The following is a 26,663-nucleotide window of genomic DNA, read 5'->3' as shown; positions in this document are numbered from 1 at the left end:
AGAATCACACAGAGTGGGAATGGCCCAGTGCCTGCCCCTTCCTAGGTACTCAATGAATACTACGTGAGACTCTATCCTTCTTTGATCGCATCTGACATTTTGTAATGGAGTTAGTTCTAATCAGACCATTTATATTGTTCAGCAGATACTAGGGACCGTGTCTTACGTCGTAGGCTGTGTCACCGCCCTCCAGGGATAGCAACTGAACTCTTGTGGCACTCCAGCTTTGATGAACCAAAATTCACCTATAAGCTTCTCTTATGAGATAAACCAAGAAGGGCGAGTATTAATACTATGAAACTGATATTTGAGTTCTGGCCTCCTGAGTGGATTAATGAGCTGATTACCAAACTTGGTTGGTAAAAGAAAGATGTGATGCCTGGCAGCATGTTTACAGTTGAGGATGTTGAATATTTTGGAGTGTTTCAGGAATCTCTGCTGCTGAGTCGCTTCAGTCGTGTCCGACTCTGTGCGACCCCATAGATGGCAGCCCACCAGGCTCCACCATCCCTGGGATTCTTCAGGCAAGAACATTGGAGTGGGTTGCCATTTCCTTCTCCAATGCATAAAAGTGAAAAGTGAAAGTGAAGTCGCTCAGTCATGTCTGACTCTTAGCGACCCCATGGACTGCAGCCCACCAGGCTCCTCTGTCCATGAGATTTTCCAGGCAAGAGTATTGGAGTGGGGTGCCATTGCCTTCTCCATCAAGAATCTCTACCCTCTCCCATTTCCACTGCACACAGAACTCTGTTTTACATATTAGTGAGGAGGTTCAAAATGGAAAATTAGAACCTGCTCCCAAATTGCTGCCAGTTTCCATAGTTTAATTGAGAGGTATAATGCACCAAGGCAAGAAGCACACACACCTCTGCATAGGTTGTGTGTGACTGTTGTGGGATATAGGACATGATGGATGAGGAAGGTGGTCAGGGAAGACCTCTTGGCAGAGGTGAATGGTCAGGAGGGATTGAAAGTGAAAAGAGTAGTGGAAGGGTTCAGCGTTAATGGGTGTCTTGGTCATCTGCAGCTGGTTTATCCTGTGATAGCAAAACCTCAGTGGCCTCTCTATCATTGATGCTGCATGTCTGCTGTGGATCAGCTGTGGTTCTGCACTGTGCCATCGTCTACTCAAGATCAAGGCTCAGGCCTGGTGGCAGAGGAAAGAGAGACATGGTGAACTTCTCAGGCTCTAAGCTTATGCTTGGAAATGACACGTGTCACTTCAGCACATGTTCCTTTGGCCTACACAGATCACATTACCACTCCCGAATTCACAGGGGCAAGGACATGTCATCCTTCTGTAGGGACTGGCACCACAAATCACATGGCCGAGCCTGAGGTCATTGGGATGGGTGGAGGGACACCGTCCTTTCCCAGGGATGGGCAGTGAATCATGTATCATGATGGCTGTCATGAAAGGCAATAATGATGCATTGATGGTCTTGGCATTATTTCCCAGTTGAAGTATTTTAAAACCAAAGTCAACCAAAGGAGACAGATGTTGCTGATAGACAAAGGCCTCCTCAGTGGTAGAGAAGCTGGTGGACAGAGCTAGTCCCCGCGGAGCACCCACCTCCGTGGTCCTTTCAATTATATCTGTCAGCCTCCCCAAATGAGACCCAAGCCAGAGCCTGTGTGGTGGCAGCTCCATTGTACATCTTGAAGACAGCTCATTGTTCTGTATTCATAAGGGAGAAAATTCCACTCTCAGCCTTATTGATGTCTTTATTCTGTGTGAAAATTGCCTACAGCTGTTAGTTGTTAAAAAACCAATGCCAAACCAGAACTTTAAGCCAAAACCATTGGAAAACAAATTATCCTGAGGTTTGTATCTGTCCTGGCGAGTGATGGATGGATTTTTGTCTACTCTTGACTTCAGGGACTTAGCCCACAAATCCATCCAACTGCCAAAGGTGTCCTGGGGCAAGGAAGGTGGGCTCAGAGCCACTGGGAACCTCTGCCCAGGTTCTCTTGAGTAGTTGCAGGAGCAGTTCTGCCTATGTCCGTGCACAGAAGAGGATGGCCACGTGGGGAGGTGGAGCATGCTGCAATGTAGGGTAAATTCCTTTGAGATGGTTTCTGTTGGAATTTGGGTTTATTTCCTTGCCTGTAAAATGCCATAGATGGGGATAATGCCATCTTTCTATGTGTTGGTGCACAGATTAAAGAAGACAACTTTTTTTTTTTTAAAAGAGACTGCTGCCTATTCATGGGTGCTTCATACCCCACATCCTAGTATAGCAAGAAGGATGGAAGATAATTCAGGTATGTTCTAGGCACATCACCCCAGGCAGATATCCCAGGTTTTTCCTTTTTTTGAAAGCTGATCTGCCTGCTGTGCACACGCCAGTGTTGGTCCTAACTTGCAGGCCATTCTGCCTCTATCTGATGGAAAGCATCTCACCAGAGCCTGTCATTGTGAGCTAGTTTCCTTTGCATCTTCTGATGAGTCACTCATTTGATGTATTTAAAAGTGATACCAAAAAGGTTGCTTTCAGAATTGCTTACAGCAACCTTATCATCTCATAAATAAAGCAAGCCTGGATGGGAGGTCGACCAAATGAATCTTTAAAGAATGTGGGCCCTGAGCAGTGCCTCATACTCTTAACAGTGTATAGTCAAGCTGCAAGAGCATTCCAGTTTCAGGATATAGTGGTTTCTGGAGGTCTCAGGCCCATACTCTGTGCACACACTCCCCACCTCCCACCCCATTTTTAATAACAGCTTTGTGGTGGTACAATTGACATACCATATATTGGGTTGGCCAAAAAGTTTCGTTTCGGTTTTTCCGTAAGATCTTAGAGAAAAACCCGAATGAACTTTTTGGTGAGCCCAGTAATTCACCTGTGTAAAGTGTATAATTCACTGACTTTTGGTATATTCACAAAATAATGCCCCCATCAGTACATTTTAGGACATTTTCTCACCCCTAAAGCGACTCCCTTACCCATTAGTCATTACTTGTCACTTCCCCTCAACCCTAGTATCCCCAGGGAGCCACTAATCTACTCGGTTTCTATGACTTTGCCTGTTCTGGTCATTTTCTGTAAATAGAATCATATATTATGTGGTCCTTTGTGACTGGTTCCTTTCACTTAGTATAATCTTTTCAAGGTTTATCCAAGTTGTAACATGTATCAATACTTCATTTCTTGTTATTGTTGAACAATACTCTGTTGTATGGACATACCACATTTTGTTTATCCATTCATTGTTGATGAACAGTTGGGTTGTTGCCAGTCTTCAGCTTTTATGAGTATTGCTGCTCTAAACTTTAATTTGCAAGTTTTTTTGGTGTGGAAATATAGTTTCAGTTCTTAATAGGTGTATACCTGAGAGTGAGATTTCTGAGTCATGTATAACACTGTGTATAACTTTTGAGGAACTTCCAAACTGTTTTCCAAGTGGACTACACTGCACCATTTTACATGTCCACCAGCAGTGTGTGAGAGTTCTAAGTTTTCTTCACCTTCACCAATTCTTGCTGTTTTCTACTTCCTTCCGATTGACCAGCTGATTTTGAAGCTGTTCTGTTGCTCCTGAAGAGCTGAGGACGGGTAGCCTGGGAACGTGTGTGTGCATTTCTGTGAATTGCCAAATAGAAATAGTCTTCCTGCCAACAATTTTGAAATTATTTGGGATGTTTAAAAATAAAATATTGAGAATCAGTGTTACCTCCCTAACCATGTATTTTATGTCTTTGAGCATCAATCCTTTTTCCATATTACTGCCCCCATTTCCCCCAGTTCTCTACTTCTGCTTTGTCCTGTGTCTCAGTCACAAATCAAGAATGTAACCAATCTGAGACTCAGCACTCTTCCCAGAAAATAAGATTCAGCTAAAGTCTTGTCTTTTCGACAGGGTTTTTAGGTCTTAGATTATCCCCACCAGCACGTTTGAAGAGTGGTAGGGGGCATAGCACTGTACGCAGTCTTTGTCCATGTAACTTTTTCTGTCTTAGCATTAGCAGTGGAAGATTTCCTTTGGGATAAACAGAAGAATGTGTTATTAATTGACAGATAAATTCCTTTGGGGGGGGTGTGTGTGTGTGTATGTATGTGTGCGCATGTGTGTTAACTGCCTGCTCTGTGCCAGGCCCTGAGGCCACTGGTCCTTCTTGACTTTGTGGGGGCTGAAGGTCCAGCAGGGGAAACAGGCAACAGAAGACGCTCTCTTATCCATTGTGACTGAGGGCTCTGAGAGGGGCCGCTCCAGCAGGACATTTTCTTGACGAAGAACCTTTATTCCCCCTTTTTTCACAAGGTGAGAGTTGACTCACAGGTTCCATTTCCATGACCCTTGGCTCTCTTTCTGGGAAGTAACATTCTCGGCTTTCCTTCCAACCCTTCTTTGGAAAATTCGTAGCTTTGTTTCTCTCCCTTATGCGAATTCTCTGCAACTTAACCTGCTTTCAGAAAGCACACGTTCTGTGACCCTTGGTGCTATAAATTTCATAGGATTGAACCCCCTTGGGGAGTTCTGAAATTGTCCGGTTATTTCCATGACTGGTGGCTATGTGTCTAACTCAGCATTGAAATCCCAGCAAGCCCACGTCTGCAAATGAAAGTTGGGCTCTCCAACCCAGCTTTCAGGAACAAAAAGGGAGGTGTTTTTTGATCTCCCATCTGCTTGAGCTCTTAACCTAGCTGTTACTTAATTCCATTCTTGTTGGGGAACAAGGATGCTGCTTACTGACACCTACCCCCAAGCCTCACAGGTACTTGGCTTGGAAGGATCTTGGAAGCATTCCTGGAGGAAGTGATATTTAATGTAAGACTTGAAAAGAAGGAATTATGCAGGCAAAGAGGAGAGGAAAGTGTGTTACAGACAGTGAAAATAGCATGTATAGGGCTGTGAGGTGAGAGAGAATATGTGGAAGACTCAAGAAATTGAAAGCTCAGCTTAGATGGTGCGTGAAATAAGAGCCTGGGTGGATTGGGGTTCTGAGAGCCAGGAAAAAGGGATGAAGAGAGACAGTTGTGTTATTTTATATTCTCAGATTCTTATTTGAACTAAAGGACAGTACCCCTCCTTTCTTACAGGTTTTCTCAATGAAATACACTAAAGTACATCAAAACATTTTGCTATCTGGTTATATTTACAAAAATAACCCTTGTTCATTGCAGTCTCTGTGAGGTGTCAGTAAGTTTTAGCAAAATGTGTCATGTCTCCTTGGGTAGATTTTGAATATGTTTTCCTTTGAGTCCAACTGTTGAGGTGAGATGGCTTGTTTCAATGCATATCTCCTGTGGCTACTTGACTTTTGAAATGGAAAGAGAATTTACTATAGCCCCCTTCTGGTTTTCTGTTCTAATACATGACTCCTGGATATACCAAGAGTTGATGGGCTGAGGGTATCCCGCAGAATATTTCACAGCAGCAGTTATATTAGAAATGACATCTCCTCATAGATTCCCTCAGTTCTCTTGCCTTGTGAAACATCAGTATATACATCTGCTTTTCCTGGGTGAGGTTTTATTAATAGATGAGAAACCCAGTTTATGATAAGTCTGATCATGATTTTCGAAGTATCCTTGGAATCAGTTAACTGACCAGAGGAAAACTTTCCTTTCTAAGAGAGTACATCATTGTGATAGATAGTTGGAAGTAATAAGCAATATAGACCCAAGTTTTCCTAATCCTGACTTGTTACCAATTCTATTTATACTGTGTTCTGTTAACCTGCCTTCTTTCAGATTCAGTATTTAGTCTTCCATTTATTTGACCAATGTGTCTAATATTCTGGGATAATTTGTTATACAGTGCTATGTGTGTGTATGTGGGTGCTCAGTCATATCTGACTCTGTGACCCCATGAACTGTAGCCCTCCAGGCTCCTCTGTCCACAAAATTTTCCAGGCAAGAATACTAGATTGGGTTGCCATTTCCTACTCTACGGGATCTTTCCAACCCAGGGATTGAACCCGTGTCTCCTGCATTGGCAGGTGGATTCTTTCCACTAGAGCCATCTATCCTAAAACCTGTGCATTTCACCATTCTCAATAAAAATGGTGCAAGTGTTGCTCTCAACTTAATACTCCACCACTTGGAGGTGGTGGAAATGTGAGGGGGTGTTTCTAGGTGCTGCAATTACTGAATGGTGCTACTGGAGTTTGTGGCCCATCCCAAGTGGCAGTGTTCCCTCTCCCCACTGGGAGTTGCTGGGTGACCCATTGTCAGGGTGAGGTTCTTCCCGTGTAATTCATTTCCAATCCCAACTCTATCTGTGGGTTGGGGGTGGGTGGCATGGCAGTCTGACTTAAATAACTCTACTTTTAGTTTGCCAAAAGTCACTTTTTGGAATTCCCATTTTGGTATATTTACATTCTATCTTTAGATCTTTAGATAGAAAAGGTTATGTTGGATACAAGTGGAAAACTGTCTTTAGATAGCCAATAAACAGTTGTTGCTTTTTTTTTTTAAGAACTGATATCCAAAAGTGGATTTCCAAAAGTGCTATTAAAAAAGTTTAGTTGTGTAGTATCATTTAAGTGTTATGCCTTCCAGGAAATATAAAAAACATTTGAAAGAAACTAATTAAGAAATTCATTAATGATCACCATTTATATAATTGAGGATTGTCAACAAAAGTTAATACCTCAACGGGAAGATAGTGTTGGTGGATAATGAGAAGATTTGTATGCTCATAAATATAATCACTTACTATAGGTCAGTTTTATTGTTATGAGGTCCTGAGGACACTCTCAACATTGGTAACCAGCATAGACTTTGAGAAATGAAGATAGTAAGACAGAGAGGATTTAGTTGACGTATCAGAATTAGATGAATTCACAGTCGAGGCGAACGGTGCCAGATGAATTCCCTTGGGAACATACATCAGTAAACTCTTCATTTTTCATTATGTTCTAAAGTCACTTTGGTATGAAAAGAGCTACAGGAATCCAGGTTAGTCTTATGATATACCAGTGTACAGATTTTGCTCTTTTTGTTGTTATTCACTTGCTCAGTCATGTCCAACTCTTCATGACCCCATGGACTGCAGCACACCAGGTTTCCCTGTCCTTCACTATCTCCCGGAGTTTGCTTAAACTCATTTCTATTGAGTTGATGGTGACATCCAACCATCTTATCCTCTGTTGCCCACTTCTCCTGCCTTCAGTCTTTCCCAGCATCAGGGTCTTTTCCAGTGAGTCAGTTCCTCGCATCAGGTGGCCAAAGTATTGGAGCTTCAACTTCAGCATCAGTCCTTCCAATGAATATTCAGGACTGATTTCCTTCAGGATTGACTGGTTGAATCTCCTTGCAGTCCAAGGGACTCTCAAGAGTCTTCTCCAACACCACAGTTCAAAAGCATCAATTCTTTAGCGCTCAGCTTTCTTTATGGTCCAACTCTCACATCCATACATGACTACTGGGAAAACCATAGCTTTGACTATATGTACCTTTGTGCATATAGTTGGCAAAGTACTGTCTCTGCTTTTTAGGTTGGTCATAGCTTTTCTTCAAAGAAGCAAGTGTCTTTTAATTTCATGGATGGAGTCACCATCTGCAGTGATTTTGGAGTCCAAAAAAATAAAGTCTCTCATTGTTTCCATCGTTCCCCTGTCTATTTGCCATGAAGTGATGGGACCAGATGCCATGATCTTAGTTTTTTGAATGTTGAGATTTAAGCCAGTTTGGGAAGTCATAGTTTTCATATGTTGTTTCTTAATTGGAGTGTAAACCTTATACATTAATTGGAGTCCCCAACTTTTTTGGCACCAGGGACCAGTTTCAGGGAAGACAATTTTTCCACAGATTGGGTGGGGGGTGGAGGGTGGGATGGTTTGGGGATGATTCAAGTACATTACATATATTGTGCACTTTATTATTATTACATCAGCTCTACTTCAGATCATCAGACTTTAGATCCTGGAGATTGGGGATCTCTGGTGTAAAGAATTGCTTGGTAATTAAGAACTCAGACTGCACAAAGACTTCAAAGCTATATCTGGAATAGTCTTAAAGTGTTCAGTTGTCTGAAAGCCAAAAATCTAATGAAGGAATTGATATCAAAATTGTTCAATTGCCATGAGTTTAAAAATTCTTTTCAATTGACAAACTTATAAAACTCAAAAGAGAAAATTCTGTTCATGTAAAGGACATGGTTAATTGACAGAGAAGAAAAAAAATAGAGTAGATATTCCCTTGATACTGTGGTATTTTTGAAGAAATTAACTTGATGAGTTCATAAAGAAATGTTGGAACAGTATGAGAATGTGCAGTATATCACAAAAGGAAGTGGGAATGTAAATATGGGCTTAAATGGGTTCAGTGCTAAAATTGCTGTGGGATAGATGTGAACTATTGCCAGTATATAGTCAATTTAAAGATGAGCAAAAAATGATTCTAAATCTAGAACTTTATAAACAAATTATTTAGGGCCTGAGAAGAACTGATGGTTTGTGATATAGGGGATGTTGATATAGGGGGTTTTGCTTGCTTATATATGCTGTGCTTTTGAATTGAACTTTGCAATACATCCAGAAATCTAGTAGGATTGGCAGTAGATCTTCATTTCAATGGACAGTATACATTTCTTTGAGGTCCTGTCTGCTTAGAGATAGTGAGATGGTCAAGATGGTCTTCAAAGTTTTCGTCTTGTCTTCTGATTCACTAAACAAATACAGAAAGGCTTAAGATAAAACCATAAACCATTTTATTCCTTCTAGTCCTAAATGTATATTTTATCTCATCAAGACCATTCCAAATGTCCTTTTATTCAAGTTGTTAAATTTACATTTTTTACTCCATGTTAGGTATTTTGTTATCAATCCATTTATTTCTGGGTGCTTCTTAATTTAGAGCAGGGACTGAAATGCGGATGGGGGCTCAGGGAGAGATGGAGGAAAAAATCATGAAAACTTTATTTTAATACAAATTCTGCAAAACCATCTCTGAACTAATAATGTTATTGAGAAAATGGTTATGAGTCCCCTTGGCCTTGATGATTTTCATTACCCTGAGTCTTAAAGAGATGTTGAGAGGTATGTATCTACTTAGCTTTTGGCTTCAATTTAAAATCTGATTATTTAACTTAATCCTCAGGCTGCCATGTGTGAATTACACAGTCAGCAAACTGTGCTACTTGCCAACTCTTTACATGTCCCCATCCAGACCAGTATAGGTTTTAAAGACAGGGAGGATAATTTGATCTCCATAAGTGGTATGGTTTAGGTAAGCTTTCAAGTGTAATTTTGAAAATGTGTTTCAGTAATGGCTAGAACAATCTGGTAGTTTGTACAAATAAATGTACTCAAGGATATATATTGATACACTGGGAGTCGTTTAAATACCATTTGCTCTCATAAAACATATGTCACACACCCTGCGGGAGGTGAATGCCCAATATATGGATCATGAATTGCAATTCTAAACTGTCCTCAACTCTTTTTATCTGCTAGGCTTGAAGTCCCCCGCTTTTCCAGATGCAGTTCCTCTGGAATTTCAAAGTGTTTCTTGATTTGTGTTGTAGGAGCTCAGTACCAGTTACATCTTTTAGTTACGATTTTCTGGCTCATGGATGAAGGGAGGAAGAAAAAAAAAAAAAAATATATATATATATATATATATATATAAAATATATATTTTAGAAAACCAAATTCCTAAAAAAGTTGGAATTTTCCACCTCTTGTCTAATGTTAACTAAATCCACTGGAAACATCCTACAGCTGCTAGCTGTTTATTTCATTATACAATGTAATATTTAAGAACTAAACTGAACCAAATGAAGGTTATTTAGAATGTATACTTGCGTTGTTTTCAGGAAAGATGGACATTTCTTGGGTATAGAAGAAAAAAGCAAGTCCTTTGCCATCTTTTAAACAATCAATTTAGTTTATTCACCTATGGACACTCATGTTAAATCCCTGTGAGCATGCACCTCTACAACGTCAGAGAGCAGAAGGGCACAGGCATTGAATCTGGCATTTTCACTCAAGATCCCCAGGGCCTCGAGCAGTGCCTGGTCCCGAGTCCATGGTCAGTAAATGCTTGTGGCCTGGATGAATAACTCACTACTGAAGGTTTATACATGATATGCTCAGGAAGATTTGAATAAATGTATGTGTGCATGCATGAATTAATGATGGCTGAATCATCCAACAGTTGGATTCCTATTCTGAATTATTCTTGAAGTAGTTGTGATAGGTTTGGGCTGGTTCCTGTACTCTTCCTGCGTCCATGTCCACCTTTTGTCAGTCTCTCTACTCTTCTTCATTTGGATGGGAGCACTGAAGTGTAGCAGGTTAAAAGGCTGAGGGTGTTGTTATTCAGTCGTGTCCGACTCTTTATGACCCCATGAACTGCAGCACTCCAGGTTTCCCTGTCCTTCAGTATCTCCCTGAGTTTGCTCAAACTCATGTCCATTGAGTCGGTGATGCCATCCAAGCATCTCATCCTCTGTCATCCCCTTCTCCTCCTGCCTTCAATCTTTCCCAGCATTAGGGTCTTTTCCAGTGAGTCAGTTCTTCGCATCAGGTGGCCAAAGTATTGGAGCTTCAGCATTCTTGTCTAAGAAATATTTTCCGTCCTTGGCAGTCTCTCCACCCTATATTACATGGTAGAATAAGTAAATAGCTGCAGTGTGGGAGGAGACTCATTGTGCTAGATATCTTTTGACCCAGCTAAAACTTAGAAGTGCCAGCTGAGCTGCTTAGCAAGTCTAAGCAGGTCAGGAGAGGCCTGGGGGAGAGCAGTGCTGGTGTCACTGAAGAGGGACGCGTGTGTAACTTGGCTTCACACTTGCCCACAGGACCTTTCTTACCTCTTACTCTAGAAGCTGACTTGGTGTCTCAGGAGACAAAGTCCCTCCATTCAATCAGGAAAACACTGCTTAGAAATCCTCTCAATTAAGCCTTGTCAACAGAAGTTGTACTAGATTATAAATATAAAAATTGGACATTTGCGTGGCTGGATTGCTCTTGGGAGTTGATTTCAGCATATATTTAGAATAAGGTGATTTCCTTTAGATTATTGGAAAACTGCTGGTGATGCAGACTAATAATGAAGTTTCTACTTGAAATAACACAAAGAAGCCAAATAAGAAGCCTACAGGTTTCACAGCAGACTTTTGTCTAGCAAACTGGATACAGTTTGCATTGCCTGCTATTCAGAGTAGGAAAGGAAATAGTGTAAAACAATTAACCGTGGGTTGTAAGAAACTAAAAATTATTTCTATTAGCCTTTGCTTGTGGGGTTTCTCAGTTGTTATTTTTATATGTCGAATGAAAACACATCTGTCAGACACAGAGAACATTATTGTGTAGGTGGTGGTGAGTCATATTGTGGTATTTTCTGTAATGACGAAGAACGTTGGCAGAAATCTCACAGGCTGAAAACCTTTAAGGTTTATTCTCTGTGTGTACACATCTCTTTGGGGACTTAACACTCCCTGTTGTTTTCCATTTATGTCTGTCTTGACTGGTTAGGGACAGGTAATAATTCACTGAACGCTCCTCTATTTAAACCAACAAAGGGCTTATCTAACTTTCAGGTTTCCAACCATCCCTAAGAAAATAAAATACTGTTCTCAAGGTCATGGTGGTTAAATTTTAAGAGCTGTGATGGCATTTCATGACTCGTGGATGTGGTGGCTATTTGCTGTGGGAAGGATGGATGTTCATAAATTTAATGAATTACTGCAGCTGAAAGGTACATTTTCTCCATACATTTATAAAAGTCTAATTTTGCTGCTGTGAAAGTGCCACCCTTCAGTCCTCTGTCCACTTTGTCTGGCCCTTTCCGCTTTATGTGGTACTTATCACTGTGTCATGTGACTTAAGGCCTGGCCATTTGTCCCTCCAAGAGGGTTTGTCTTGTATGTGGTAGTGTTGAGTTGTGGGGTGAGAGATGAGGTTAGACGTGGGAGATGAGGGTGGATGAGGGAGAGGGCTAAATCCAGAGAAGGCACCGCTGCTGTTGGGTTTGTGTGAGGTGAACCGGGGGGGTTGCTGCCTGCTGGACATGTGGGAGACTTTTGGTGGGTGGGATCAGGATGGGTAACTTGGGCCTGTTTGCTATGGGTAAATACCTGGTGTTTTTAATATGAAGAAGAAAAGTTACCCTTGTGTGAATAATATAGTGTTAAAAAATACTGTGAGCTCTGTGCATTGAGTCAAATGGATGATTACCTTGTCAAGGACCATTTAAAAACCAAAGCCAAACAACCCCAAAACAGAAACATACACAAAGCAGTGGGTTGATTGGCAGGGTAACCCCAAGGACCTGTCTGTCTTAGCTCTCCCTCTCTCCGTGTTTTTAATCTCTGTTTCCCCGAGCATTCAACACGTGTCTTCCTACTTCTCTGTGATACAGAGTTAGCTTAACTCATCAGAAATAGGAATCCTGAATTCCTTCATTAGAGATTTCTGTTAGCTGAAAACTCACTTGTTGTTGGCTCACTGAAATCTGTTGACTTGGTAGATGTTCAAAAAATAAGTCCTTTAAATATAGCATTGAAGGTGTTATAAATAATTCCATATTTTAGCCTCACTCACATCTCTGAAAAGAGCTTTTCAACTCATTCAAAACCCTTATTGTATATTATTTCAAAATTCCTTCCTTTGCTTTATCTAGTGAATCAATCCATTTCCTTAGATTTATTTGCACTATGCCAATTGTTTTCTGATTTATATAGATTTTTCTATAGAGTTGCTTGCTTACTCTAGAATGTAGAACTGGTGGGGTTTCTTTGTGCAGAATCTTTCCAAGTGGGGTTTATAACATGCTTTGTGAGAGATGAAGCCAGAACTTTAGTTCCCACAGCTGGACCTCCTTCAGCATTCTTTTCTTCTTAATAAAAAAAAATGTCTAAGTATTATGTTTTCTCCCAGCTAATAAAAATATAGGAAATAAGTGTTTTATAAAGATATGAAAAACATAATTGGTATCTTCCCACAGAAGAAAAGCCTTTGTTGGTTTCCATTTTTAAGAAACTTGCACTTTCTGTGGAGAAAAATGATGCTTGGTGCAGATGTTTCTTTCTTTACCATTCACTAAATCATTTTCCTTTAACTTTTAAAGCCCTATCCAAGAAGGAGTAATATGGAAAAAAAAAAATTCTTTGGCCAATGAAAGGAGCTAGGCCATCTCAGTCTAAGGTATAGTAACAGGAACTAAATTTATTCTATTTATCTTTGGATTAATTGCCAGCCCTCAAAACAATATCTGACATAGCCAGATTGCAAAAATTGGGGGTGGGGAGAGTAAGGTGAGAGGTTAGAAGGTGATCTAGAAGCAACCGGGATGTTTCTTGGGGTTGTGCTAAATACATTTGTTTGTTAATCTTAGTGAAAAAGATTGAGGGGAAGAGGAAATGAAAAGGGGGGGGGGGCGACAAAGGATGAGAGGGTTGGATGGCATCACTGACTCGATGGACTTGAGTTTGAGCAAACTCCGGGAGATAGTGAAGGAGGGGAAGCCTACATGGAGTGCTGTAGTCCGTGGGGTCGCAAATAGTTGGATAGGACTTAGCAATTGAACAAGTGAAAAACTTGACTATTAACCCACAGAAGGCCAGTACTCTTCTCTAGATCACTACTCAGGAGAAACAAAAAACACTGAAAAGTTTCTTCAGAACTTAAATTGTTATATTAACCTATCACCTAATTTAATCTTAAGGGACATTGGGGGAAACATTGCCCAACTCTTGGTCTAAATGGAATGCATACTACTGGAGCCTACATAATTTTCAAGGGAAGGACAAGAATATTTCATGGAAGTGATCATGGTTTCAAACAGAAACTGCATTTAAGTTGTAACATTTCTCAGATTGAACCACTTAAAGAGGTTCACTTTTTCCCTTTCCTACCTCTTCATACATTTTCCCCCAATGTTTCTTTTCTAAATAGATTCCTTGTTTTAGTTAACTGTTCAACCAGAATGATCTTTCCTTACTATGTACACACGGCCCTGTTTTCTCTATTCTGAAATTTTTTGTTTTCCTGGGGCTCCATCACCCAGGCTTGATTTTTGTTTTTTAAGAACTTTATTGAGATATAACTTACATGCTATAGAATTGACCCCTTGTAAGTATACAGTTCAATGCATTTTAGTAAATTTATATAGTTTTGCAGTCATTACCACAATCCAGCTCTAGAATAATTTCATCACCATATCTCCTCTTGGGTCCATTTGCAGTTAATCTCTGTTCCTGCCTCTAGCCCCAAGCAACCACTGATCTCCTTTCTACTTCTATAGGTTGACTTTTTTTTCTTTAAAAATTCATGTAAAGAGATACTATATGAGATGCTGTGATCCTAATTGTTTTGTTTTCCATGGTTGCCTCTTTGAGTATTTGAATTATCAAAATGAAAAATCTCTTATAATATTACTTTGAAGTAATTTTGAAGAAACTAATGTATGAGATGATTTCAAATTAGCTTATACTCTGTTCTTTTTCCTCCTTTCGTCAATTGTGCTTTCATTCCCCAGCTTGCCTAGCAGTGTATCTAAATGAGTGCAGGTAGCTGAAAAAGAAAGTAGCCAAATCAGTCCATCCCTTTTGTAACCAAAGAACGACCCCAGGAGTAGTGTCTGTGAAATAGAGTATCGATTCAGACATAGGAGGTAAAGCTAAAGCTGAAGTGAAGTGAAATCGTTCAGTCGTGTCTGACTCTTTGTGACCCCATGGACAGTAGCCTGCACCAGGCTTCTCCGTCCACGGGATTTTCTAGGCAAGAGTACTGGAGTGGGTTGCAGCTTCCATAAGAAACCATAGAGTTTTGTTTTGTTTTATCTGCAGCTTGCAAAGATTTCTTACAGAAAATAAAAAGCACTAACTTTAATAAAAGAAAAAATATTATGAAGTTGTATTGCATAAAAAACACTTAGTGATCAAAATAGACTTAACAAAATGAAAAGGCACAGGTGAGGCAAAATACTAGCAGTACATACCTCTGCCAAAGGACATGTTTTGCAACAATAAGACAGGCAACTCATAAGTGGGCAAAAGATTTGAATAAATATATCAAAAAAGAATATGTGTGAATGTCATGTGAACTTGTCAAAAGGCATACTCAGCATCAGGTGTCATCAGGAAAATGCAAATTACAACTGCATTGAGGTACCACTTCACATAAGTTGTGCTGTCACTTCAGTGGTATCTGACTCTATGTGACCCCGAGGACTATAGCCCACCAGGCTCCTCTGTCCATGGGATTCTCCAGGCAAGAATACTGGAGTGAGTAACCATTCCCTTCTTCAGGGGATCTTCCTGACTCAGGAATCTAACCTGCATCTCTTATGTCTCCTGGGTTTGCAGGCAGGTTCTTTACCACTTGCAGCACCTGGAAAGCCCTGCTGCTGCTGCTGCTGCTGCTGCTGCTAAGGCACTTCAGTCGTCTCCGACTCTATGCAACCCCATAGACAGCAGCCCACCAGGCTCCGCCGTCCCTGGGATTCTCCAGGCAAGAACACTGGAGTGGGTTGCCATTTCCTTCTCCAATGCATGAAAGTGAAAAGTGAAAGTGAAGTCGCTCAGTCGTGTCTGACTCTTAGCGACCCCATGGACTGCAGCCCACCAGGCTCCTCCATCCATGGGATTTTCCAGGCAAGAGTACTGGTGTGGGTTGCCATTGCCTTCTCCATGGAAAGCCCTAGGATGACTAAAATTTTAAAGATATAGTACCAAATGTTTGTGAGGACGTGGAGTAACCCAAACTGCTATATGTTGCTGGTGGGAGAGTAAAATGGTACAACCAGTTTCTGAAGGTTAAAGTGCAAAAAACTTCAATGTATACCTTTGCCAAAACACGAAAATTGTTTACTCTGCGTACATGGGTGCTAAGTCGCTTCCGACTCTTTGCAACCCTATGGACTGTAGCCCACCAGGCTAAAATCTCTTATGTCTCCTGCACTGGCAGGCAAGTTCTTTACCATTAGTGCCACCATCTTACTGCAAAAAAAAAAAAAAAAAGGAAGGGAGGATGGGTTTGAATTATTGAAATGCATTGATCTTTGCTATGTCCCATAATAACCCCTCTCCCTCCTTTTCAGATACCCACCTGCCCTCACCTTAGTTTTTTTCTTCAGTCCAACTATATATCAGATATTGTTTTGGGTCCTGGCAACTAATGCAAAGATAAACAGAACAAATTTCATTCCTGCTGTCTGGAGATGAGTCTAGGAAGGGAGTCAGACATGCCAATGTGATTGTGATTAATGCAAGTGTGATAACTGCGGCAATGTGATTAATGCCAAAAGGTTAGTAGGAGAGCAGAGAGGGGTACCCCCACCCCCCAAGGTAAGTCAGGTAGGCTGCCTGGGGGACAACTGATCCCTTGTAAAAGCTTAGATACCTTGTAAAAGCCAGAATACTGAAGTGGATAACCTTTCCCTTCTCTAAGGGGATCTTCCCAATCCAGGGATCGAACCCAGGTCTCCCGCATTGCAGGCGGATTCTTTACCAGCTGAGCCACAAGGGAAGCTCAAGAATACTATAGGGTAGCCTTTCCCTTCTCCAGAGGATCTTCCGACCCAGGAATCTAGCCAGGGGCAGATTCTTTACCAACTGAGCTATCAGGGAAACCCCCAAAGCTTAGATAAATGGGACTCATTCTTAGACATGGTGGGAAGGGCTGTTTGGAAAAAGGTTTCAGAAACGGGCAACTTGTGATCCCAAGTGCTGAAAGTTGGCTGCTGGGGGAGGAGGAGGGGGAGGTGAGGTGGGGCAAGTCAGCAAAGGCCGTATCATGAAGGGCCCTACCTACCAGCTAAGGAATTTGGACTTTATCCTGAGAAGAAGAGGAATTGTTGAAGCCTTCTATCATCTTGTCTTCCTAACTGGAATCTAAATTCCATGCGATTGGGGTCTGTTATTCATCTTTGCGTCCTTTGTAATGTCTGGCCATGGTCCTGGAATGGGTAGGACATGGAGTAGGTGTTGATTGATCTCTAAGGCTGTGTGATAGTCTCTTCCAATCTTGCAGGCTTGTTTCAAGCCATATTATTAAACCAGAGTGAGTCAGAGCAAAGAAACTTTTGGAATGGAGGGGTGGGGGTCTCATTACACTCTGGGCATTGTGCCTAGGCACTCCCAATTATTATTTAATCTATGTCACCCCTCCTCGCTCAGATTTGCCATTGACCTCTGATTGCTCCTATGATAAAGACCAACGTTCACAGTGGCCTGCCTGCAAGGCTGCTGTTTACTGTCTGTGATGCTTTTGACCTATTTAATTTTTATTCATTTCTCAGGTCTCACCTCAATCACAGCCTTCCCTGCCCCATGACTCCCCGTAGCAAATGGGCTCTGGCAGCTCAACTCTGTGTGCTCGTCCCTGGGATCCTGTGATTCTTTGATTTCTATTCTGCCCCTTCAAGCATATGAGCTCTGTGATACCTTTCTATTCCCTGCACCTAAAATGCCTAAATTTAGTGGATGCTTGAATTTTACGTAATCCATAACAGCCAGACCTGGAACTCAGGGGTATCTGACAATAAAGTCTCCCTCTTTGTGTAAATAGACACTCAGCAGGCCCAGTGGGCCGCCAGTGCAGCTCAAGGGTGCGTTTTTCCTACTGACGTCAGTGTCATGGTTCTCCCCACCTGTTGAATGATCAACAGAATGAACAGGCTAGTGGTTAAGGACATGGGATCTGGAACCAGACAGTCTAACCTCAAGTTCCTCCTCCACCATTTACTAGCTGTGTTACCTTGAACAGGCTATTGAATCTGTCTGATTCAGTTTCCTGGAAAGTGGGATACTACTACCCACTTTATAGGATTATTGTGAGGATAAACTAAATTAATCCATAAAAACATTGCTACTAAGCACACAGAAAGTGCTCAGTAATTGTTATGCTATGCTGTGCTAAGTCACTTCAGTCGTGTCCGACTCTGTGCGACCCCGTAGACGGCAGCCCACCAGGCTTCCCCGTCCTTGGGATTCTCCAGGCAAGAACACTGGAGTGGGTTGCCATTTCCTTCTCCAATGCACGAAAGTGAAAAGTGAAAGTGAAGTCGCTCAGTCGTGTCCGAATTGTTAGCTGTTACCATTACCACTATCCATGTATTCCTTCCTGTAGTCTTACTGTAATCCTACATTACATCCAGAGGGCCTGTGTGTGTGCATGCTCAGTTGTGTCTTACTCTGTGTGACCCCATGGACTGTAGCCCGCCAGGCTCCTCTGTCCATGGGATTTCCCAGGCAAGAATACCCGAGTGGGTTGCCCTTTCCTCCTCTAGGGGATCCACCCGACCCAGGGATCAAACCTGCATCTCCTGCACTGGCAGGCAAATTCTTTACCCGGTGAGTCACCTGGGAAGCCTAGAGGGCCTATAGCAATTTTTAATTATTTTATGGAAATTCTCTCCTTGCATGAAGCCATCTGCTCTGAAGTTCTAATTCAACCATGTCTTCTCAATTCAAAATTGGTCATTTGTGTCTCAGCAGAAGTTTTCTAACTCTAACAGCAAAATATAGTAATATTAATACTTTTTGCTGTGAATTTCGAGGTTTTTAGGATTCACATGTTTCTTCACACCTCTGCTCAGATAGGAAAAACAGTAATGCAGTGTAGTAAAGGATACAATATTAATAGCACTGTTCTCTCACAAATCAGGGCTTCCCATGTAGCTCAGCTGGTAAAGAATCCACCTGCAATGTAGGATATCCCAATCTGATTACTAGGTCAGGCAGATCCCCTGGAAAAGGGATAGGTTACCCACCCCAGTATTCTTGAGTTTCTGTTGTGGCTCAGCTGGTAAAGAATCCACCTCCAATGTGGGAGACCTGGGTTCAATCCCTGGTTTGGGAAGATTCCCCTGGAGAAGGGAATGGCTACCCACTCTTGTATTCTGGCCTGCTGAATTCCATGGATTGTATGGAGTCTCAAAGAGTCAGACATGACTGAGCGAGTTTCACTTTCACTTTTCTCTCACAAATTACAACCCTTTTCCCCAAACTAAGCACCATATTATTGAGCTATTTGAATAACTGACCTGACTCCACAATCCCACCCCAAGAAAACCCTAATTGTTGGGAAGTGCTTTATGTCGCCATATCCCCCTATTCATCAGTAGATGAGAATAGGTATAACTTACAGGAAATTAAAAAAGGAAGAAAGGGGAAAAAATAATTATTTCACATATGTATATAACAGTTGCATAACAAAATTTTAACATTTTTAACATGTTCCCTTATAATGGAATTTTCTGTAAATATTTTTTATTCCTTCCTTGGTTTTACATTGTTGAAATTCTTAACTAGTTTCTAGTGGTTAGTGTCTGAGTGTGTGTTTTAGTGACTTAACCGCTTACCTTGCTCCTAAAAGAAAATAGCATCTTTTTTAAAGATGAGAGAACTAACCACAGTACATTTGCCCCTCCCTGTGCCAGGCGTTACTACCTGAGTTGATGTTGCAAATCCTCACAGAGCCCTGAAATGACAGGCCCATCCTGGAGATGGGGAAACAGAGGCTTAATGAGAATTTTCCCAGGCAGCCGGCATGTATCAGACCTTGTGTGTCTAGGCCCTGGAGGTGCAGGGGTTAACAAGATCAGGGCAAAAGGGATAACGAGAAATAAGCCTGGCAATTAAGTTGGGGTTATAAATGGAAGACTTCAAAAGACTGGCTGAGGGATGTATAATTAATTTTGCAGGCAGTGTGGAACTAATGACATTTTGTACTTCCTCCCACTTTCTCAGTCCTCAACACTGGGCAATCAGTGATGTAAGGAACCTTCCAGGTGATTCCATTGCTCACTCAAGTCTGAGGACCACTGGCTAACGCATCAGTGGTCATGATGTAGCAAGGATCGGAAGGGTGAGAAGGAACTGGGGGAGGCTGGTGCCAGAGCCAAGGCAGAGGTGATTAGGGCATAAGTTTGGGTGGCTTCACTGGAAACAAAACAAAGGGAACATGTGAGCTTTTTCTCAAGGAAGTAATGATAGCACTTGATGATCCAGCAGAGGCAGAACTGTAAGATGGGAGCCCCACGAGTGGTAGAGCTGCATTATATGCCTCAGTTAGCTGAACCTTATTATTGTGCCTTAATTTATAGTAATTTAATATGTCTCACACCCATCAATCTCCCGCTCTTAACTAGATTCAACTTCCCTATAGGAATAAAATTGTACCAGGTGCTCAATACCAATAATAATGTTGACCATGGAATGAGTTATTAAATGCCAAGAACTGTTCCCTATGCACTTTATAGTCATTATCTCATTGTTGTTCATTAGTTATAGATGTTCATAAATTGCCTTCCCTCAGTGTTCAATCTAAGCTGCACACCACTATAAAATTAATGTTTCCAGACACTGATCTGAGAGACTGAGAGTCTGGGCTCAGGAGTCAGACAGCTCTAGGCTTAAACTCTAAGCCCCATCATTTACCAGGCATATATGGTCTTTGAGCAGGTTGCTTACCCAACCTTCTGCCAAAACTTCCCCCAGCTGTATTACAACAAGTATTATTAATACAAGGTGGGTGTGATCATGAGTGGAACTCAGGGTTATTATGAGAGCTAAACGAGAAAATGACTGCACAGTGCTTGACATTTGAAGTACTGAATAAATATTGGTGATACAGATGTCACTCCCTTTCTCAGAACCTTCACTGGCTCTTCTTGGTCAAGAAAATAAACTCCTTAATCTGGCCTTGAAGATTGTCCACAGAGTCACTCCTTACCTCCCAAAGCTTTTATCTGATGGTTCTTTGCATAAACCAGTGCTTCAGCTAAGCTGGTCAGTGTCCCCTAGATACTCTAATTCATTACCACATCCCAACCCGTGGTTTTCTTCTTCCGCTCGTCTCATCATGTCCCTCAGGGCCCATCCCAGTTGTCAGTGTTTGTAGGGCCATCCTTACCAGTCCTTCATCTGTAAAAATGAGTAAATCCTTCCAAACTCTGGAGCTTTAAAGACCTTTAATGTTCAATGGACCCTCTGTAGCAGTACACATTGGCCCAGGACAACTCTGTCCGTGCCCAGCCAGCTTTCCCCACCCTTCGGTAAGTGTAGGGCTGCACTGGGTGCCCAGCCCAAGGCCAGGGACCTGCTTTCTTAATGCTGGTAACAGACACTGGCACTTAGCAGCTTCTTGGTCTTTCCTAAGTTCATTTGAATATGTGTTGGCTTTGTTTTCTCACTCTGGTGATGCTGATAAAACTTCCCTTATAGGAATAACGGTTAATTTGTAAACTAATTATTATTATTTGTCTTCTCAGGATGAACTTGACCTCACAGACAAACACAGGGAAGCCATGTTTGCACTTCCAGCAGAGAAAAAATGGCAGATATACTGTAGCAAGAAAAAGGTAAGATATTCATGATGATTATGGTTAACTGGAAAATTATTATTGTTTTGATGCCCTTTGCACTCCCATTTCACCACCAGACTTCAGGCAGTTCTTTATAATGTAAAAACCAGATTGAATGTGCCCAGTTGTGGCCTTAGCACTATATGTGGTAAAGGGCCGGCTCCTCGGATGTTGATTTTATCAACACTTCATTGTAACCCCCTCACCTCACACCATTATTCATAACCTTGTGTATGAGACCCCTAAATAACATCAGCTTACAGAAGGTTGACGTGTTTTTCCAAAACTTACCCTTTACATGAAAGTTTGTATGTAGGCAGGTGAGGACCAGCATTGTGGTTTCACAGCTGCAGTTTTCCCCGCTCTCTGGGACTACCTTCGAACAACTTTCCATTTGGCCATCTCTAAGACGTGGCCTTGTCCTCGTGGTGTGAAGTGGCTGTCCATCCATTTCAGGTTCCAAACTGGGGCTGGAGGAAATGGGGAAGGCGCAGCTCCCCACCCCCGCTCTTAGGGCCACATCGGGAGTCCCAGACCTGAGTTCCTTCACATCCCACTGTTAGCTACATGGCCACACCCCCCTGCCAGGAATGCTGTCTTATTCTGGGTGGTCATCCGCATGTAAAAGCTGGGGATTCTGGTACCTTTGGAGGAGGAGAGAAAGGAATTCATGGGGTAGAGAAAGTACTTAACTCTCTTCCCTAGCCTCCGTGGCACTAGGCACCACCCGTGGACTGTATCTCCCACAGTAAAGCTCACCCTGCCATCTTTCAAACACGGTGGCACATTCTGCAACTGTTCTGTCACCCATTTTTGGAACCACTTGTGTTCATGGCCAGCTTTTGCCGCTTTCCTATCTGTTCTGGGGGAGACTTACATCAGGACAGGGAAGCAGAAAGGGCAGGGCTGGTTCCTAAGGGAAACGATACCTCTCCAACCAGAGTGGGTGCTGGATTACTCACCTCTGGAAGCAAAGAAACTGGAACAAGCTATAACAATCCAGTATCTTGAGAAGACACAGTATGAGCCAGGGAAACCTTTCCTTAGTGGATTAGGATGCATTTGAGGACCTCCGTTTGCCCCCATGGTTCCCACCCCCGTACCACGCTGCCTTTGTAATTGGCATGCCCCGTCCTGGGAGCGTCTCTCCAGCAGTGAACCTTCCTGTATTCCCCTCGTGCCAGGCTTTATAACCCTTGTAACACCAGCATCTGATACCTGGAAGTGAAGGTATGATGAATGAACCACTGAGTTGTTGGGTTTATACCTACCTCTCAAACAAACTAAAGCACATTTGATTTTCCATGTGAGCTATTGTAATTGATAAAACTACATGTGGGATTTTGTTCCAGGGGTCTTTGCTGAGAGATGTGTCCAACTGTAGCCTCTGAAGATAACTTCTGAGCCACTTAGATCATGTCAAGCATTAAGGGTTCCTAATGCAGTGGTAACCAGTAAGATGTGTTTGTGAATGAATGTGTCCTCTTCTTTCTCTCCGTGAACATCTTACCAATGGGAAGACCTCTCTTCTGTCAAACTGATGGGTCATCGCTCAGGAAAGAGATTTTAAATGGAAAAAATTTTTAATGAAAATTAAAATGTGCTGGGTTCTGATAGTAATAATGTTGAATGGTCTTGAAAACAAGAGAACTTTTCAGGCAGCTGCCTTCAAAACCTGGCCCCTACAACTGAGAAAGAAAAATCCTTAAGTGCCTGAGTACACAGAGGACATTGTCTATTTTGGCTCAAACGAGCGCAGATTTTTTTCTCAAAATTAGGAAACAACGTGAAGTGGGATTGAGAATATGCATTAGAGGAGAGGAAGGGGCAGGAGAATGGGAGCAGCTTACCGAAGGGAAAGTTTTCTTCTTTCCCAGATTTTATTACACCCTTGACGGCAATTGAAAGTTAATCATGGAAACTACTGCCCCTTAGATTAGAAACGGCAAGCCCTGGAGGATAGAAATGACCTCGGCCTCACAGCTGCTGCTCATTTTTCAATTTCCTGGCCTATCAAATCCTCTTTCAGACCTTGTCTCCTATGTGCGTGGTGGGGTTGGCTTTTTGTAGGCGAGTGGATGTAGATGTGGCCGCTGGCCTCGGAATCCCATTTCCTGACGGATGGGTTATCCCTGCGAGTACCTGGTCCAATTGTGCAGATCTTTGGGAAAGCAGTTTTCCGGTTAGCCTCATTCCAGCAGCTTGGATTCCCTTTATGACTTAGCAATAGTGTGACTGAGTGGAAAAGCCATCTTAACTCTTTGGGGAATCCTGGGAGTTTATAGATCTGCCTCACTTTAAAATGGCTTGACTGAGGATTTTATTGATTAGAGCTTCTCAGACTGTTAAAACTATGCTGTGCTTTGGGTCTACAACTAACCTTTTGGGACCCTGTAATAAATAGAGAAATAACACAATAAGAGAACACAAAACCCTTTGAAAGAAAAGGGCCCGATGCTTGGCCCTCTTCAGAGAACCTTGCCTCCTTCAAAATGGGTTGCCCATTCTCAGAAAGGAGCCCACGGTGGCCATCCTTACCACCAAGAACAGACTGTTTTCCTTGGACCATCTCTTGGGTATAGCCTTTTCAAATCAGACTTGTCACCAGCAAGCCTGACCACATCCATTTCTCAGGCCAAGGGAAAGCTACACCCTCATGGCCCCTTCAGACTTTCCATCTTTCAAGATTAGAACTCAGAGCATCATAGATGTTCTCACACATAGTGAAGCCATAGAGTAAGGGTCCATGAGCGCCAACAGAAACAGAGCTGGGGAAAAGCAGGCTTTCTGCATAAAAGTGCACAGCAGTTGTGGAGACAGACGGCACTGGGAACTGAAGATGGGGCCTGGCCTTCCTCGGCCAAGTGGCTCTTTTCCATCCAATAGAGACTTGAGTCCCAGCGGTGGCTATCTGCTTATCAAGCTCTGTGTTCATTTCTCAAACAGCTTTATCCGAGTCCTCTGGTTGAAAACCCATTTCCAGAGCCAAAATGAAAGCTGCAAAAGTGTTCCTGGGGCTAAAAGAATTGGAAAGAAATTAATTGGAATTTTGCCTAATTAAGTAATCCGGGGGGAGAGCAAGAGATGGATGTTGCGGCCTTGTTGAAAGTCCAAACAAATCTGTAAAAATGACTAGAGTGGTTTGGTCAGCCGTGGTTTGTCGTATGCAGCAGTCCACTGTCAAATTTTTTTAACTTTTACGAAAGGTCCAAGGAAAGGCTCTGTTGGTGGAGCTGGGGGTATTTTCAAATAGGAAATGTTTGTGGTTCTTATCTTTAAAGGTAATTCCCTTTTTAGTTCCAATCACAACATGCTCTTTTGTTTAAATGAGGTTTTTCCCAGTCTTCGTCCAGAAACTGCATCTGTTAACAATCTTTTGGATTTTAAACTGAAGCTTTTTAAACAATGAACCATCTGACCACGAAAGGCATCTGGCCATGCTGTATTTGCTTATTGTTAACATGATTTTTAAACCCTGGGAAAAGTAAGGAGTAGGTCTTCAGAGAGGAGAAACTAAGATGGTATACACACTGTATTATGGCAACAGCAGTCTTACCAGCCCAGGCAGAAATCTTTAGTCACACTTCTTCACAGGAGCAGCTGCAGTAGTTGTGTCACTTAACCAGTCCTTCACAGTGTCCAGAAAATGCTTTTTCCCTCTCCATGAGCTTCAGAGTCACAAAGTCAGTGGATGGAATTAGAAGCTGTGAGCTGTAGTAACATCAGATATTTGAGGCTAAGATCAGAATTTGATGACTGCACCTAATGTTTCCTCCATGCATTTCTGATCCCTAAGCCAAGGCTTAAGTAAATGGCTCTGGATTCTCCATATTACATTTCTGTATCTTTTGAGGTCTGCTTTGGAGAAGGTGAGTTTTTGTTGTGTTGCTGAGTTTGTTTGACTCTAGTTTAATTAAATCACTCAAGAACCTTGTCTAACTTGGCTGCAGTTGAGCCTTTCAGCTTTGTTGGAAGTGCTGATCTGGTGCTAGGCATGTTCAGAAGACATCAAGGAAAAGTGGCTGAGAATTCTCCTGGTACCTTTCATTCACTTCCTTTATTTGGTTTGCATATCCTTATTGGATCACTTCCCCAGTCTGCTCCACAAGAAGGAATTCTCCTTTACCACATACACAAAAAAAGCAATGCATTGTGAATGGTCATAAGGATCTTTCAGATGCATTCAGAGCACAAGGAGGAAGTGGAAAACAGGGATTTAAGGGAACATATGCTAGTAGTGGAATTAAAGACAAAGGAACCATCAGTATTCTACAGGACTGTCAAACAAATCAGCTGTACAGCAAGGAAGTGGAATGTTGATATGTTAATGGTCTGGTTGTTCCCAGTCTCCTGACGGAAAGCAAAGAGGGATAAGTTAGGTCTCCTCTTCTCTGGAGAAGGAAATGGTAACCCACTCCAGTATTCTTGCCTGGAGAATCCCATGGACAGAGGAGCCTGACGGGCTACAGTCCATGGGGTCTCAAAGTTGGACACAACTGAGCGACTAACATGGTCCTTCTTTACCGTAATTATTTGAATATTCAGTAGAATGAGCCTTAGGTTTTCAGGTGCCCACTTTGCTAGATGTCGGAGATTTGGGAGAGAGGGAAAACTAGGTATCTGTAACTGTTTCTGGACTTCTTTAGAAATACCTGGTTTGGTCTCCTACCATTGAGTTTTCACCCTGATAATGGATTCCAGCTGGGCTTTGTGCTCCTAAGTGCTAAGAGGTTACAGAATGTGGCAGACTTAAAAATGATCAGAAATAAGACTGGCCTGTCTTTCCTGACTCTGCTTCTCTGAGAATACTTGAGGGAAGCACAGTAACTGGAGGAGAGTGGGTATCACTAGGTTCTGAAACTCCCTGCCTTGTTTACATATTCCCGGGCTGTGGGAGGTGAGGATGCGTGTTTAATCTCAGACTGAAGCAGTGAAGAAGCAACAAGCTTTGCAGATCTGGTGTTTCAGCCAATGAAGCAGTGCAGTTGGCAAAGGGCTAGTTGGTTTGTGTATCACCCTGATGTGTACTGAGTATCTGGGGCAGAATATAGGCTAGATGCTGAAGGTGATTAAACAAGTCAGATTTCCTTGCTGGAGTGGATGGTCCAGGTAGAAGCAGATGAAATCAAATAACTGCCAGGTCTTTCCGTAAGCTCCATTCTAAGGTAAGCAGACTCTAGGGCACAGAGGAAGGAGCCTCCAAGCCTTGGGTGTTCGTGTGTGATGGAGACACAGGTCCTTCATCACCGTGACCACTTCCAGGGCTATGCCAGCAAGGGAGCTGATGTCATGCTTTCATCCCGTCATCTGGAATGGGCTCCTTTTCCAACAGCTGAGCTGTGTTCACACACACTGTACAGTTTCCCTCTTCACTTGTACTTTGTTCTTTGTCCATTCTGC

General features: G+C 42.3%; 1 protein-coding gene across 12 annotated transcripts in view; it reads left to right on the top strand.

The window, feature by feature from the left end:
• Nucleotides 1-26,663, top strand: part of DAAM1 (dishevelled associated activator of morphogenesis 1) — a 182,812-nt gene that overhangs the window by 77,858 nt on the left and 78,291 nt on the right. For 6 of the 12 annotated variants that reach the window (XM_086320442.1, XM_086320444.1, XM_086320443.1 and 3 more), the window contains exons 3-4: nt 15,262-15,406; nt 21,171-21,260. In XM_086320442.1, the coding sequence (XP_086176568.1) occupies nt 15,262-15,406; nt 21,171-21,260 (235 nt within the window). The remainder of the gene's footprint in view (nt 1-15,261; nt 15,407-21,170; nt 21,261-26,663) is intronic. The other 6 variants (XM_086320447.1, XM_086320450.1, XM_086320449.1 and 3 more) reach the window with 1 other exon arrangement.

Source organism: Bos grunniens, chromosome 10, assembly GCF_055505025.1.
Source record: "Bos grunniens cultivar Pamir isolate PY7600 chromosome 10, Bosgru_T2T1.0, whole genome shotgun sequence".
NCBI lineage: Eukaryota > Metazoa > Chordata > Mammalia > Artiodactyla > Bovidae > Bos > Bos grunniens.
The sequence above is the reverse complement of the archived record's forward strand: the minus strand, read 5'-3'. Positions and strand labels throughout refer to the sequence as shown.